The sequence below is a fragment of the Haliotis rubra genome, unplaced genomic scaffold, assembly GCF_003918875.1.
Source record: "Haliotis rubra isolate DU_JTF1 unplaced genomic scaffold, ASM391887v1 Scf237, whole genome shotgun sequence".
In the NCBI taxonomy this organism is placed as follows: Eukaryota; Metazoa; Mollusca; class Gastropoda; order Lepetellida; family Haliotidae; genus Haliotis; species Haliotis rubra.
Window position 1 is genome coordinate 1,039,352 of NW_025766414.1, and position 18,171 is coordinate 1,057,522.

At 38.5% G+C, this 18,171-nt stretch overlaps 1 protein-coding gene across 1 annotated transcript; it reads right to left on the reverse strand.

The window, feature by feature from the left end:
• Positions 1-325: 325 nt before the first annotated feature.
• LOC124278454 (polycystin-2-like) lies at positions 326-16,890 on the reverse strand. The gene is given in 17 exon segments (XM_046714159.1): positions 326-2,025; positions 4,873-5,061; positions 5,505-5,789; positions 5,792-5,839; positions 6,201-6,318; positions 6,510-6,643; positions 6,859-7,078; positions 7,644-7,825; positions 8,329-8,565; positions 8,836-8,998; positions 9,219-9,443; positions 11,171-11,388; positions 11,390-11,446; positions 12,411-12,538; positions 13,270-13,366; positions 13,369-13,394; positions 16,459-16,890. Coding segments are annotated over 17 exon segments (2,574 nt in total). The 5' UTR covers positions 16,670-16,890; the 3' UTR covers positions 326-1,989.
• Positions 16,891-18,171: the final 1,281 nt, after the last annotated feature.

The following is an 18,171-nucleotide window of genomic DNA, read 5'->3' on the forward strand; positions in this document are numbered from 1 at the left end:
CAGGCACAATGGCAGAAATAATCATTTGAGTAAGTTTCACTCAATTTAGCTGATATAATTCGAGTTCACTCAAATTAGTTACTAGAAATCGAGTTCACCCAAAAAAAATTGGTGCCTTGTAATTATTGAGTTGGAACTCTGCCAAACGCTCATGTCCCCCAAATGAGACTATGGGTGACAACTACTCACTGTAAACAGACTATAGCCAGCAAACTAGCGGACCGTTACTCTTTATCCGTTATCATCACATCAGCTGTGCGGCAAAGTGGGGTATGACCCACCGAGACAACAGGCCAGGTGAACTAAATGAAGATCTAAGATAATATATTGATGACACTCTTTATTCTCAACAAATAAATACATCTTGTATCACAATACAATACTGAGTTTCAGCAGAATTAACAGAGAAGCATTCAGTCTTTTCACACCTCGTCAAGCCTTCTCAACATACCGATGTCAGGCATTTCCAACAAAGCTTGTGGTTCTCAGACCATCGTGTCTCCTAACAATTGAGTTGTGTAAAGACTGAACTGTAGCTTACTTGGACGGAGTGATTGTAAACATTTCCAACTACAGCACAACGACCTAAACATGGTCGAAGCTTGTTGTCACCCAAAAACAGCAGTAGATTTTAATAGAAAATTTGAAAACACCTGCATTAACATAAACATGAAATATGATTCTAGAAAGAACAAAATATACATAAATAAAACCTAAGTGGTGGGACATTTTATAAATGGGAGTTTGAACACTATCACCATATTGCATCACATACAGTAGATGTCACTGGGTCGGGCTTCAACCCCGTCAAGCTTTAACAGAATGTATTTTCTGATGTTCTGTTTTTCATTTTCCATGTCAAATACAAATGTTTTGAATCAAATACAGATGTTTTGAATGGAGACAATGGCCATATGGGATGTTCTATGACAACTGAGTTCAATAGCCCTCATCAACTTAATTTGAGATTCACACATTATACTGTCATGTTTGGCAAAACAATGTCAATATATATAATTTATAGTCATCTACTATAACATTATTATGATGAAACCAGTTTTCACTGTCATGATTATTAAGAAATATGCTTTCATAAATGTTTGGACGGAACACATTATTTTCTGCACTATTTCAATATAAACATAAACATTAACAGCATTGTGAACGTAAACATTTGTTACCAAGAAATATTTCAGAAACTCTTAACAACATTTCAACTTTTAGAAATGACTAGGAATAATAACCTCAATCAAAGCAGGTGTTAACCAACAGCAAGATTGGCATGAGAAATGTACAGCAGAATATAATCACCTTAATCCTATTGCACATGATTAAGAACTTCAAGCAAAAAGCCAATTTTCAGTATAATTACATGTAAATTCATGCAAATGTTATGCATCCAGCACTATCATTGATTCAAGAATATACATTTTTCATTATATAATACTTTATTTTTTCCCCATATAATAACTCATCCCTGGTTGAAAATGGAGGAATATGTATTTTTGATATAAAATACCACTTGTAAATGATGTTGAATTGTTAATTTGGTCCCATACAAAAATGCAGCATTATAATACACAAAAAACGCATATTAAAAACAAAGTGATAAATTAACATAGTGAGCTAAATATCAATAAATATGGCACGTTGCTGCTATGGGATTTTTTAAATGGACGGATTTCAACAGAACATCACAGCTCAAACAAGTTAATACTCTTTGATTACAAAATCTTGATACACTCCAGCAGTTAGCAGTTTTATTTTGTGGACAAAACTGGACAAATTCTGGTCTCAAATATTTGAAAGTTACCCTGTTGGAAATATTTGCCACAACTAAATTCAGAAAATAACACAGGTTAAGAGAAGGTTCTACAGCTGACACAAAGACAAACAACACAAATAGGTGGGGACAAAGAGATGTATCATCTGCTGCAAGTGCGTCGGAATGGTGACGAGAGGATGTAAATATCGTGTCAGTCCGCCAAGTTAGACGGATGAGGTGGCGATGTCTTCAGCATCATTCTGAAAAAAAAATATAACACATTAAAAACATTCATCAAAAGGTGAAAAACAGTCAATCAAGACCCCAAAAGGCATATCTTTAAGCCAAATATTTACAATGATTTACAAAATTGCTACACGGAATAATCTCACATCTGTGAACTGATGCTAAGTGTAGTCTTTCAAGAGCGAAAACTCTTAAAGCTGAGAAGAATCTAAAACATATCATCATATAACAATGAAAGCATGTATATCTGAACCAGCGTTTTTTAAGGAATTTCAAGTGACTAAAATAATTGTTGTTTACATGCATGAACATGAAAACATACCAACTAAAACATACCAAAACTCAAAACGTGCATAATTCACTGTTTGAAAGGTTCAAAGGGTAGTTTAAACATTAAAACGATTATAACTATTCTGGTCATCAAAGTTCAAACTAATAAATGAAAATGTTATAACTGATAATCGAAGAATGCAACACTGTTAATATAATTGCCTTGAAACACTTCAGATACCTATCTGAATTGTTCTTGTCCTAGCACCTAGAGGTAATGAAAGTACAGACATTGTATGAGAAAGGAAGCATGCAGTATCATCACAAGCATTTACCTGCACCATGCAGTCTACCATCTGAACAAAAATTGTAGACTTATCCTGACTCATGAGGTAAGCCCTCCCATTCTCCCCTCATGGCACTCTGGATTCCCTGTAATCCAGCTGTCGGGCGCATATTCAGGAGAGAGTGAGGGGCATGTCGGATCATGTGACACATTTTCCCGCCAAAAGAGTCAAAAGGGAGATAACACTGGGTGAGTGATTTTACGTCCGCTTTTTTGAAGGGAGCTTCAAAAGGGGATTCAAGTGTTCCACTATCATTCGCAAGAAGAAAGAGACAAGCAATTAAGCATGAGTCAGGATAAGGAAAAATTGCTAAATATGGAGATTCATTTAAGATGAAGATGCCATCCACTGAATCAACAACCCATCCATGCAGAATACTGATGTGAGCTACAGAGAAGAGCTGGTGTCAAGTGCACTGTCACTGTAGTGACTGAAGGTATTTCTGTCTTATCTGATACCAATGAAAAGTCTGTTACTCTGTACAAGATCCTCTCCAATTAGGGAAAGCGCATGTCATAACTATTGTACTTGACTGTCTTTCCTCACAACGAAATACAATTAACAGAGCTTTCCAACATGTTCTGCATTTAAAATACTCATTCACAAAATGAGAAAGAATGGTCAGGCCAAAGAGTTATTGGACCCTGTTCAGTTTTTACAACACCTAATGCTTCTTAGCTGCAGTACATCAAAGTACAATAACATATATCTTACACTGAAACCAGGCTTATGAGTTCTAAGGGACCGTTCATTATTTATGGCTTGGGTGGTGATGATGATATTTATGGAAAAGTATGTACAATGTGACTGAACCTCCTACAATCTATGTACAAAGTTACTGATAACCCCTGCATGTCATGTATAAAATCAATAACAACGCCCTTAGTATTTGATTAGTAATTGATGACCCCCCTGAACAAAATGAGTAAACTAAACCCACCCCTATAAATCATCAATCCCACCCCCCACCTCTCCATAAATTATGAACGGTCCCTAATCTTAATATCTTAAGACTAATTGGGGTTTTCTTTAGTTGACCTTTTTTTTCCTCTATTAATGCAGTTGCATCTTGGTAATGTTTATATAAATAAGTAGAACATCTAATCAAGTGTGTCTTGATAGGCATGACAAGAAGACACTCAGGAAGCTACAACAACATGAAAGCAGACACCTGCTCTGGGTGTGCACACACAAAGACAGACTAGCACTACAGAGTGACAACAAACTCAAATTACCTATTACACCTCTGAGGACTGTCAGGAGGAGGAAAGAAAAACAATTGTCAGAAATCAATATTGAAAATCATGAGGACAATCTAGGTGTGTCTGTAAACAATAACCATTCACCTAGAAGATGACAAACAAAACTATGCTTATACAACGCATTAAGAGCTCGTGTATATTCAAGAGGGCACATAATTTGAATTCCCTAAAATCAGATCTTGGTGTTCCTCGTCGCTACCCAAACATCACAGGACATTCGATTATGAGTCATGTCAGAATGACCTTTCGTGAACTTTGACCAACCAATGCAATGACATAACCATGAAACATTCAGAAAACTGCTTCCTGGAGTTTTTCTGCACTAATTTGAAACTGGAGACTCCAATTCCAGACAATGCTTCGAAAAAATTCTTCGATTCAAAATTTTAAAACTGAACAAAACAAATTTCTTGAATGTCTATCAGATGGTCCAGAATGTGTGGCAGTACTACACAAAGTCTTTTCCATTTCCGTTGCAGCAAGAGACCAACAATAACTTTGACCGAATTAATCAGAGCCTGTAATTGTTAAGAATGGCCAATGTTAATCTTTTAAGGCAGATGTACAGAACAAACATTCTAACTGTCACTTCCTGATAAAGTAAGCGACACTGACTGGTCTGATGAAAGTTCTTTCTGACTTGACTCATAATGGAATGTCTAAGAGACACATGAGGTAAGATCTGATTTTCCTGAGACTGGTACACCATTCATCTATAAAGCAACTAATCCATAGACTAAATCAAATTGTATGCTGCAAAAATATGCCTACACATGTATATCGATATAGCAACTAACGTTGATTACATAAGTCAAGCAGATGCATTGCTCTATTCAATATAAAGAAAGTTGGAATCCATGGACAAAAAGTCACAAGACATTTCACAAAAAGCAAAGAAGTTATCTACCACTTAACCACAACTGTTGCAGTAGTGAAAGGAAAAGACTTCTGCAGGGTGTTACTGAGAGTCAGGGATACTTACATTCTGTCCTGACCCGGGACGAGAACGAGCTCTCATTCCTCCTCTGCCGCTGCTACCGCTAGTTCCGCTGGGCGACGCCCCTCGTGCGCTCCCAGCCCCCATAGAGGTCTCAGAGTCCCATCTCTCAAGCTCCTCACGGACTAAACGTTCCATCTGCTCTCTTTTCATTTCATCACTTGTCCCATCAGACTGAAACGGAGATGATAACGTATACTGTTTGTTGGCACACCGAAGCATGAGAAGCAATAGATAGTAGATACAAAGACTGACACAGGGATAAGAGAAACTTCCAAAGATTATCAATTAATGAAATATTTCTAGTCATACAATAAACAGTTTAGTTATCTTGTATACATACTTCCTAGACAACAGACAACACTTTCCAAAAGTGTACATTTCATCAGAATATGCTTATGCAATGTCCAATTTGAACTCCAGGATTCAATTAAAAAAACAATGACGCAAAAGTTTACTGGTCAATTGAGCAATTACCTGTGAAACAGTTCCACATTTACAGAAATGACAGGTCAAGTATGTTATTGAAGAGTCAATGCTATCTGTGCTATGGCTGTGTGAAGCACTGTGAACATGGAGGACACAGTTATGGGAGGCTGTTGTGTAGTCACACTTACCTCTGTGATGCTATCTAAAATTTTCCCCATTGTTTCCCTCCTCTTTAACTTGGCTTTCTCCATGGCCTCTAGTTTAACCAGGACAGCATCAATCTTTGATACAATGCTCCCAATAGAGTGCTCCATTCTGTCCACCCTCCGAGACAGGACTGTAAACTCTTCATATGAAACCCCGCTTGATGTTCTTCCTGTTCGGGAGGATTTTGTTCCACTGTCCTCATCGTCGCTGTCTTCTCCACTGTCTTCATTGAAGCTGTTTCTGCTGCTGGAGCGGCGTGCAGTGCCTGGGCGATGGACCTTTCTTCCAGTTCATCATATTCTTTGTTGAGAGCATTCTAGAAAGCATGTCACATGTGTCAAAATACATTTTGTATTATACATTACTAGCAAGTCTAAACTTGAAAAATAGTACAATCTAACAACTTATGACACATTGTGGATCTAATTGTGTGTGTTTTTGTGTAATGCCTCAACCAGCAACATTCCAGATACAGAATGGCAGTTTGTAAAAAACTGAATCTGGACCAGACACTCCAGTGATTGATATTATGAGCAAGCAGGCCAGGGTCCATTGCCATACCATCAACCAAGGCTGACGACACAATCAACTTAGTCGTCACCTAAGACTTCCTTCCATTAGGGTCCATTGCTAACCTCAAATCTGAAACTATAGATAAAGTAATCACTCAAGAGCACCTTTTGATCTGTGAGGTCTTGATGCATGCGACGTTGTTCATCTTCATCAAGCACACGGTCACCGTCAATGTCGTATTTGGCAAACATAGCCTCGATTTCACCATCAGCATAACCACGTCTGGAAGCAGATATAGAAAAGATCTCAGAATAAACCATGGGACAAGAGTGACATCTGATAAAGCTGCTGCATCAAATGTAGACCAGAGCAAATAATTTGTTTCGTATATAAAGCAGAACTACATGTGTAATTTCTTTCCCATTTGAATTTTGCAGTTTAGCACTTCATAATATATGGTTAGCAACACTCACGTCTTCAGGTCCTGTCTCCATTCATCGAAGTCAAGTCGCTTGTCGTCATTGATGTCGGCCGACTGCAGAGCTTTCTGGATGTCCACGATCTTATCTCTCTTCCAGTTCAGTTTGTCCATCATCTTCTGTGCCCCCTGAAAACACAGTCAATGATGGAATTAAGTCAACTAAAATTGATCAAATTATTGAACAAATATCTACTTTATTCTGATATGACCCATGATACATGAATCTGACCATTACACTAAAGTCAATACTGTCATATCATACTTCATTCATCTCTTTTTAAGTGATCAAATTTCTATGGTGCTATAATTTCTAACTTGCAAATACCTCCCAGAAGACTTACCTTCTTGAAGAAGTCAGTCATCTCGAACTCATTCTTCTGGTTGGCCATGTCACCCTTAACCTCCGAGTAGGTGTCGTTGATGATAGCCAAGAACATGTTGATGAGCACGAAGAAGACGAAGAACACAAACAGCATGAAGAAGATGGGTCCCAGCACTCGGTTGGCAGCCTCCAGCTGGTGGAAGTCGAAGTCGCCCAGGATGATACGGAACAGAGTGAAGCTGAAACATACAGAGTGTTGATTTGAAACATTAAGAACCCAAGATGAGTTTATTTTTACGTAGCTTTCAGCAATATTCCAGCAATGTCACGGCAGGGGACACCAGTAAAAGGCTTCACACATTGTACCCATGTGGAGATTCAAACCCGGGTCATCAGCATGACAAGCGAACACGGTACCACTTGGCTACCCAAGCATCTTTGATGCGGGATGAAGACAATTACCCACTCTGGTATAAAGTGAACAAACAGAATCAGGGCAAATGTACTAGTCGAACCCATGACTTGGTCATCCAGGAACAGTCCAAGAATAAACGTTGTGAAACCAACCTAGATGATTCAGATTACTAGGGCTGCCTATGATAGATATGTGGAAATGTTTATTGTTAAATACAGTTGACTCCACTAAGTTGAGGGGACATGTTGATAAGAAAAATCAGAGCATGTATATGAGGTATAACCTATGAAATAATTTGTAAACAATATGCAATAGATAATGAAAAAAAAAGTCACAAAAGCTAAAGCTTAGTTCAAAGCATTAATTAAAAGGATCAGCTTTGGACTTACAAGGAGTCCTGGAAACTGCTGAAGTCCTTGACCTGGGTTCCAAAGAGCAGATAACCCAGCTGTGTGAAGGCCAGGAAGATGATGAAGAACATGACAGCGAAGCCAGCCAGGTCCTTAGCACAGCGCCCCAGGGTAGAAGACAGCTGGGTCATGGTCTTGTTGAAGCTGATGTACTTGAAGATCTGAACACACAATGTGCTTGTGACAATCACAAATGTTTTGTAGGGAAAATCACACATGTTAGTTAACCTTTCATTAAAGATGAGATTTCATACTTGAGATACCATTATTCATCGATTTAGTGCAGCAACCTTTTTCAAAAGCACTTATTACAAACACCTGTAATATTAAGTAACAGTATCAAAGCATTACTGCTTCTGATAGGCATAACTATCACCATAGCCCCGACTTTACTGAAGTAAGAGCCCGAAGGTAACTAAAATAAGAGCCCGAAGGTAACTAAAATAAGAGCCTGAAGTTTACTGAAGCAAGAGACCAATTTCTGAAAATTCAGGAGCATAAACTTATAAAAAGAGCATAAATAAAAAACAAGGGCCTAAATTTAACTAAAATAAGGGCTTAACTAAACCCAATCTTTGCTGAATAAAGAGCCAAACTAAGGACACAACAAACGCAAGAGGTCAAAAAATTTGCAGAGCTCATGCCTCTCTGACATCAGCCTTACCTTGATCCAAGCCAAGAAGACTGCTATAGCTATGGCATTGCTGAAGCGAGTTTCCCAGTAGCTCAGCCTCTCAAAGTCCGCGTACACTTTGTCGTTCTGCAGCAGCGACGTCAACTTGTCCCCGACCGCCACTGTCCGGTATATGTCAAACGCCACACAGATGAGGGAAATCAGGATCACCAAGATGTCAAGGATGTTCCAGACGCTCTTGAAGTAGGTCAGTTTGTGTTTCTTGATCTGACACAAAAGAAAAGAATTCAATAGAATAGTGTGGGGCAGTGTCAACATAGTGTTACATTCAGCACACAACATGCTGAAGTTACCAATACCAACAAAACCAAAGAAAGAAATAGAGCAAGGTTCTAAGATGCTTTTAGCAATATTTCAGCAATATCACATGGTAGTTGGGTAGACACCAGTATTTCGCTTCGAAATCACTTAAATCTTCAAGTAGAATCAAGGGTATTGTACAACAGCAACAATTGTCTGAGGTTTCCCCAGACTCACCTCCAGGACTTCTTCCACGATGTAGTACAGGATGAAGAGACAGAAGATACACTCGCAGGCCATGATGAAGTAGTCACCCACAGTCACGTAACGGATCAGTTTCACAGTCCGGAAAGTCCAGGATGGGATAGCGCCTCCAGTGGCAGGGAACTCAACCAGAAGTCTAAGGGAGACAACTCACATTTTACTTCATATACTAAGAACTGACACATATCTCGAAGTATGCTACAATCTAATTCTAATACATTTGTAACCTCTCTTTTTAAACCCTTGGGCATAAATATAAGTTAATCTGTAGGTAACCATAGTTACAAAACAAATATTCATCATGTTCACATCAACATGATCATTACAGGTAAAGGAAAATATCTTTGATTACATACCTGACAACACAGAAGAGATTGATGTTCGCATTGTAGACCGTAAAGTCTATAAACAATGCTCTTGTCCCACGTGTTATCCATAACGAATTAAACAAGTCCTCTATTATTTGCGCCGAGTCGTTCATGCTGGCCCGGAGATCCTGAACATACCCTGCTCCGGAGTATGTGGTCAGCAGACCCCAATGGGACGAACCTTTTAGTTCCGATTCCGTTTTATACTTCCACCTAAAACAAGAACACAAACAAAGATGAAACATAAAATCAGGCCAATATCGATACAGAATACTAAATAACGATTGTGGCACCATGCTACAGAGGGAAGACTGCTGTCTGAGATCTGAAGATGTGACAGGTTCTTCAATGGTCCAACATGAATGTCTAACATGGATGTTACATGTGACTGAGCATTTAACATGCTTTAAACAATTAGAACTCACTGAGTTTGGTTTTATGCCGCTTTCAGCAATATTCCAGCAACATCACGACGGGGGACACCAGAAATTGGCTTCACACAATGTACCCATGTAGGGATTCGAACCTGGGTCTTCGGTGTGACGAGACAACGCTTTAACCACTAGACTACCCAATTAGTGAGTGAGTGAGTGAAGTTTTGGTTTTACGCCGCTTTTAGCACCAAACAATTAGTAAATGTGGTATACGGTCTAATATCATGTGGTAGTTCGTCATCAATGATTCACTTGAATACACAGTCCTTGCATAACTTTTGCGTTCACATGACAGTTTTGTAGAAATGTCACTATTTTCAAAGAACTTTTGAAGCTACCTTGTCTCCATATAAGATTACAAAACTGACAATTGCAACACATTTTCCCTGTAACAAGTGTTCTAGCCTCGCAGGCATCTGCTTCACCCACTCCTTCAGTATCAGGGATGGTAGGGGTGGCACAAAGCACAGTCATGTCGCAATAATAAACAACCACACACAATAGTTCGCAGATTGAAGACAGACACTTCTAATCCACACTGGTGCTTTATGAATTCATGTGATAAGGAAAGCCATGTATACCATGTATATAAAGCCCAGGAGTTCTGGCAGTGGTGGCAGAATGACCATGTGTATTACATCACAGAAACACACAATATTAAGCATTACTATATACACAAGTGTTTGCCACTGATATGGCAATGTCCCCCGCCGCTAAAGAATGGAATATCTATATTGATTACTTTTTATTTTTGGTCATATACAAGATGCCTGAAATGACTGGTGCCTGCCTAATCACCCAGTGTAGGCTGTCGACATAATTGAAAACATTGGGTGCAATGTTTTATGAGATATCGCGTTTAAATAAGTTTGAAAAGTGGTCAAAGTGTCGTGGTGACCTTGAAGATAAGGTCAAGGTCACCCAAATAGACTGGTGTATGGGTAATCCCCCAGTGTAGGCTGTCACCAAATTTGAAGACATTGGGTATAACAGTTCATGAGATATCCCGTTAACAAGAATCGGGTCGTATGCCGCTGAATACATAGTCCCCTCTTCCTCGTTGCGGCGGGAGACAATAAATCTAGCTATAGCACAGAAAATGGACAATGCCAATGACCCAAGTTAACATGGTTTGACACATTAGTGCATATGGAAGTTCTAATGCCAAGAGATGTTGGATCAATAGTACAAGTAGCCTGACCTTCTGAATCATTAATAAAATGTCTCATCATCGGCAGCAAAATCTATGCTGAACAGAAGAGTTTTTTCGAACCATTTTTAAAATTAATTTTTCATTGTTTTTGCTTTTGAAAAGCTATCAACTACATTCCAAGACGGTCATATCCACGATATTGGTTGAACATATTTTGGATGGACTGATGTATTGGAGGATTGAAAGTACCCTTTCAGTGTCACAAACAAAATACTCAAACACAATCCCAATTAAGTGTATTAAGTGTATTTCCAGATCTACATCTGCCTGAAATGATTAGTTCAAATACTTACGCAGTGAGGTTGGCAATTTCACTGTTGGGATCATAGTTGCCAAAGGGGTTGGTGTCCTCAATGCTGGTGGAGTAGGAGTCGTAGCATTCCTTGATAACGTCAGTGAAGTCATCGTGGACGATGCAGGAGTTGCTGTGGACCTTCAGGTGTCGGAGTCGGGGCATGCCTAGTAGCTTATTTTCGTAGTATATATAACCCAGCTGTTCTTCTCGGCACGGCATCCTTGTTGTACCAGGTTTCCCAGTAGAGTCCACGGAGCAGGGGGCCCTTGGCGAACTGGAAATTAAAAAGACTATGCTATAACAAAAACAGTTACGAACCACAATGAACGAAATAAATCTAAGTGATTAGAATAGACATGAAGTATGTTTAACTCCAAGATCCATCCTTGAAACATTACATCACAGCAATAACATGAATTCTGTCGGCACCATAAAGTTGCATCCACTATTAAAACTATTGCAATAACAATCATGTAAGCATAAGAAAAGCCACTACAGTACATGTCAATAAACACAAATAGTATTGAAAGTTTTTGAATATAAATTCTGAACATCACTAAAATCCTTTGCAAGTTTCAGTGATTCTAAAAATCACCAAATGGATGATACTTTCCACTGCTATAGCTTGTAACATCTTGCCCTGTCTGTACAATAAGGGCTACAAGGTATGGTTTAAATAATATAACGCCCTTTAAAAACCACATGTTGCAAGAATTTTTGTGTGTTCAAGTATATTTGGTTTTCTAAACGTAACATTATTAACAAGTTTCCTTCACAATTTACCTAAAATCTAGGAAAATTCAATCACAACAATATTTTTCTTGAAATTATTCCTTACAACTTCTAAAATGCCTCTCAAAGAAGTTTCCTTGAAATTGATTGACCAAATGGTGGAAAAGCAGACTTGATTTTTCTCTCAAGTTGTTATCTCCCCTGAATCAAAGACTACAAAATGGTGGCAGCTGGCCATGCTGTTTATTATTTACATAAGGATGACCATAAAGAATTTTCTGGATACATCTTCTTTTATTCCACAAGGAATAAGGACATAACATAAGGATGTTGAAAATGGGTCTGTATATACAGTCTGTGTCAATTACAATCATGCACCTGTATCACAATATACAGCAAATTGTTTGACAATAGACAGCCTTGTCTTACTGTACTACAAAGATTACCAGTGCAAAATACTAACAAAATATTATCAGGATCCAACACCCCTATCACAGACTTCTTACCTTCCAGAAGTCATCAACACTGGTGATTCCTCGGAAGGTTCCACCATACTTGCTAGGGGTGTCCAGGAACAGATCGCTCATCACCTTGGTGTAGTAGTACATGGTGGTGCTTGTCATGCCAAAAGTAACTGGAAAAACAACAAATTTCTGTTACCATGGTCACAGTTTGTATCACACCACAAAATAGGTAATACAAATCCCTTGAACTCGACTACACCAAACCAATAACCATCATGATCTACAAACTTCATTAAAACCAGCAGTGTGAGAAATAGTTTCCAAATATTGCGAGCCAGTCAGGCTAGCTATGCCTGAAAGTTACCAGTACTAGCCCACAAAACAATTCACTAGCCCAAAATTCGCATTCGGGAAACTAAGCGAAACATTAAAAAAATAGATGAGAATATGATATTGTCGGCATTACAGGTATCATCATTAAGCTGCTAATACGATGAACATTTATATCAGGCCACATTCTTGCATGATTTAAAAGTGTATTATAACAAGTCAGAGAAAGTGATCTATTTACAAAATGACACCATGAAAAGTCACTAACCAGCTGAGCCAGTGACTTCAGATGTGCTGGCCTTGCTGGATTTTTGCTAGCCACAGTCTATCAGGCCAGTGGCTATATAGCACACTGAACAATTGAATAATAACCATGATAAAATGTCAAAAGATAGTTACACAAACATAAACATCTCACTCATTTCATCCCTGATCAGTTACTTTGAAACCTTGTCAATCAGGCATCTTATGTTTTTAGTTCACAAAATCCTACTTGAAAATAGGCATGATAATTAGTCCCACATCTATGGACCAGATGACAGCTCCCATGTGTGTGATAGCTGCTACTTACTGACACAGATGATCACAAGGAACACGATGTAGATGATCAGCTCTCTCAGGGTTGTCTTCACATACAGCTCCCTGTTGGACTTGGTCTCCTCCGTGCTTGAAGAAAGTGTCGGGTTGCCCATAGTGCTGGAAGAAAGCAACAAAAGTCTAACCAACGGCATCTAAGTGCTACAAATACAACATACCCATCATATAACAAGATCAGTAGTGCTATGTAAATAATACACTTATAGTTACAAGATATGATTTGTGCCATACTGTAATGTGAGATTTGATGAAAATAAAATAAAACTGCTCAAAATAAGTAATTTTCTTTATACATTTCTCATGCCATATAAATGATATAAGAAGACAATTTGTCAAAGAGATATGCAGCAACATGGAGTGAAGCAGGGCTCCAGATAATGTTTTGAGCCATTAAGTATTTATTCCAATGCTATCATTCACTTTTGATGTTATTATCTTTGAGTATTCAGCATATTGTCACTTCCTTGGATTTAAAGTCAAGTTAATCGGGTACTTTCAAACCAATGTATGAGTGAACATTTCTCTAACCATATTCTACTTAAAATGCCGTTCAAGTTGGCTTCTAACTTGCATCTGTCCATTTGATGCCCAACTCTGACGTATATTTCATAAGCTTACTACAAAAAATGTACAATCCTGTATGTATAAGATATCATATCTGGGCTCCAGATAATTTTTCAACATCATGAGTATGTACTCCTTATTTTTTCAGTACAGGAGTACTGGAAAACCTTAAGAGTACATTTAGAGTACAGAATGGAATTTAATGGAGTATCAGTAATCTTGTGTTTCGTTTCATATATGCACCACAACATTGCTACTCTTGTGTAAACAGGTCAATAAACAATAAAACAATTTTTCAGATGAATACATCTGTAAATGATTCTAAGACCGTACATTACTGCTGTGGTGTGTATCTGCTACATTTTCTAAATTATTTCCTACCATATCGTGCATATTTTTATCCATACATACGCCGATACGGCCCTTATCTGGAGCCCTGTTATAGTCATGCAACACAACAGTGGAGTCCATGCATACAGTGGTATATGTGATTCCTGCATTTGATCAGTACACAAACAGGAATGTAAGCTGCAGGGCTGCATTGGTTTATTAATCACTACCAGTTTAATGTGTATTATGTTTTCCAACTGCATTTGTAATTGTATGCAAGTTATTTTTTTGAGAATGGTGATTTCTTGTACATATTTACACATATATGATGATAATCTGGAGCTCACACGAGTCTTGTTTTACATCATGAGGCAGTTTTACCTGAATCCAATAACTGACATATCATATTGATCATAACCATATTCACAAACTGTACCCAGTTAACATTGTCAAAGAGTGAGTGAGTGAGTTTGGTTTTACGCCGCTTTTAGCAATATTCCTGCAATATCACGGCGGGGACACCAGAAATGGGCTTCACACATTGTACCCATGTGGGGATTTGAACCCGGGTCTTCGGCGTGACGAGCAGACGCTTTACCCACTAATCTACCCCACCGCCCCATTGTCAAAGAACTTAGAATGAAATTTATCCATACTGTTTTACAGAATCATAGTGCTTCAGCTGTGCAGTAGGTCTATGACAGTATATTCATCTGTTTCAGAATAAAAGTGTGACAAATAGACAATGATAGAAGAATCCCTGTGAGCTGTTTAATCAACTTCTAAGTAACAGGTTCATCCTTTAAAACAATCTATGTAAAAAGCATAAGTGCACCATAAGTGCCTATAAATCAATGCCATTTACTATCAGTCTGATTGTTTAAAAAGACTGACTGAGTTTAGTTTTACGCCGCTTTTAGCATTATTCCAACAATATCACGGAGGGGGACACCAGAAATGGGCTTAACACATTGTGCCCATGTGGGGAATCGAACCCGGGTCTTCGGCGTGACGAGCCAACGCTTTAACCACTAGGCTACCCCATCGCCCTTGTTTAAAAAGAACACTTACACTTACTACATAAGTTCATGACAGTAAGCAATATATTAATACATTTGTGTGCATTACCTGATAAAGTATATGAAGATAAAAGTTGCTAAATTATTTTATTAATTTATTACCATGGACTAACAAAAACAGAAATTTTCATCACAAGCATTTGCAGTTATTTTTACCAGCTTGTACCCCAAACACGTCTCTGTTATGTCTTTTCATTATAGATTAGCAATCAATCCCATCACAAGTTGTCATGGCACCTAAATTGATTTTGCTATGACATCGTCTTCTGACACAGTGACAGCCATTACAATGTACCTAAGCTTCTTTCAAAGCAAGTATAGCACTCAATCAACAAATCTACATGAGAACCAATATTGCCAATCAATAACAACCATTGCAGCCAGAAGTTAACAAAAGCTGTTTATGCTCTGGGAAGAGTTTTCGCGTAGAAATCAATATTGTGTCCATGGTACCATCTAAACACTGGGATTGGGTTACATTATGAACTTGTAGAACCGGTTGCAGGCATCAAATATTCATTCCCTTGGCATAGCAGTCAGAGATGAACATGATGAATGTATCCGAAAGACACCATTAGCCAGAAATATTAAAAAGACCAACTTTATCCTTTTTAAACAGATATCATGCAATGTTAAAGTCACTTACCATGTTTACAGTTCAATAAAGACACAATTATTTACTGACAATCATCAGATACTTTGTTACAAATATATAATAGCAATAATGGCACATAGGGCCTTTTGCAATTTGTTTGCTGTATGAAACTTAGTTTTGGTGTTAAAGGGCAATGACATTTCCAAATTTGACAGCATCAAAATTCACACATTTGCTGTCAAAATGTCGTAGCACAATGCACGATTTCAGATGGCAAAATATCAGATGCGGTGATCAGCATGACTAGACTCACTGTCACCATGCCAGTGATGAAAATGAAGTATATTTTAACAAAAGATAGGGGTTCAAGGTGGGTTTCAGATCGTTTCATTTTCTTAATTGTTGTCTGATTGTTATGCAAAAGACAACAAAATGCATATATAATTCTAAAGTTTGGTAAAGTACCGGATGCAGCTAACTGTTGTGGTAATTGGTCAAGACTGTCGTCTCCAGAATTACCTGTCAGATTTATGAAATGTTAAATTCCTTTATAATGAAGTCCGAGTAAAATGTTTTGAACAACAGAATTACTTACATCTAAGACCACGGACGAAGGTGCCCATGCATCCAGTATTCTGGTTTTGGTTCTTGGTCCTCACGGCGGGCACGTTTCCTCGGCGGTCCTGGTCCATGTACACCTGATCGGGGAGGTCGGGGTCATCCCGAATGTCTGGGGCATACCCTTCCATTCCCTCATCAACCCAAGCCGTGCGGGACTGGCTACTCGAAGGCCGATTCCTTGACATCGCACTGTCACGAATTTACAAGCACGTAAAGTTTCACAAAGGTGAAGTGATTCTATATGGACGGAGTTTGACAAGGGGGGACGCGATGTCCCAAACTTAGCGAGTACCACTAAAGAAGCTTGTGGTCGCCGCGCCTGCAAGGTGAAGACTGAGAAGATGCGCAAATATCAGCTACCGATGCTGTTTGACAGATCGATAAAAGTTTGTAGGCTCACAACTTTCTCAGCAACATGGCGGAAATTAGATGACGTCATACGACAACAACGTGTTGATTGGACAAGAGCCACACAGCCCGTCCTGAAACGTTCGATTGATTTTATTTTAGATCCAGCTAAACCCCCATCTACCGACTACACTCGGGTACCAATAGGTTCAGAAACACACACGATGTTATAAAATAAGAACAATGAACGTTTATGTCGATATAGCCTGCAATATAATGAAGAACTTAATGCGTATTGGGAAGGTTATGAACCGGTTTGGGAATATGTACAGTGTCATAACTGAATGTTCAGTTCCATTCAAACCGGTTTGAGAATCTTTTTTTATCGCAAAACAAACCAACACATCTTCTATATACAAATATGAGAAAACAAACTCTGAAGGTGAAATAAAAAAATATACGTTTTACTTTAAAATGGTCTCTGATATGTTATAGAGCGTAGTTTTATTATTTCGCTTTCATGTTCAACAGTTACATGCGCATTTGGTTTGGATATTAGGCCTATAGCCTACTAACGCTTACACAGGTTTAGAAGGGTACTTAGGGTAGCGTCTTATACCTGGCTTGGGGAACACGAATTCGGTTTATATTCTCGAGGTTTTCATCATATACTATCATCACTATCTGATCGACGGGTACTGCCCTAAACCGAGCACAAAAATATGAAGTGTATGTACCAATAAAATACACTTTCAGGGCGGATACAGCTTTTTTGAGAAAGGGGGGTAGCACACTCTTGAGAAAGTGGGGGCGCACACTTCCTTTTCACGAGAGTTTCAATGGTCATTTAATAAACTGTTTATCGATCTGTTGTTGACTTTGGTGATTAAACAATTTGATGAAAAATGGAAGGATTCGAATTCATACGCGAAGTGCGCACCGACTGCTCACGAATGAAACCTGCCATGCGGAGACACTGATTAAATACGTGCTATTTCCAAGACTAGTTAATAGTTGATCTGTTTTTCAACGTACGCATGTGTTCTGCGGATCAAGATTTCAAAACCTAATCTCATGTATATGTGGTACATTTTCGCTACAAGACACGAATAGATAGAAAGGAATGATCTTTTAACAATCTGAAGTAAGATTATTTTTTTCAAGCATTTTTTATCGATAAAATTCCCATTTTACACCTTCCACTATATCCACACCCATGCGATTCGCAGGACTGACTGATATTATTTTCCCTCCATTATCGTTGCAGTAGGAACTCCTATGCCTGCAGTGATGATGCTCACCATTGATATCAATCACTGGTTTGTTTGGTCGAGGTTCG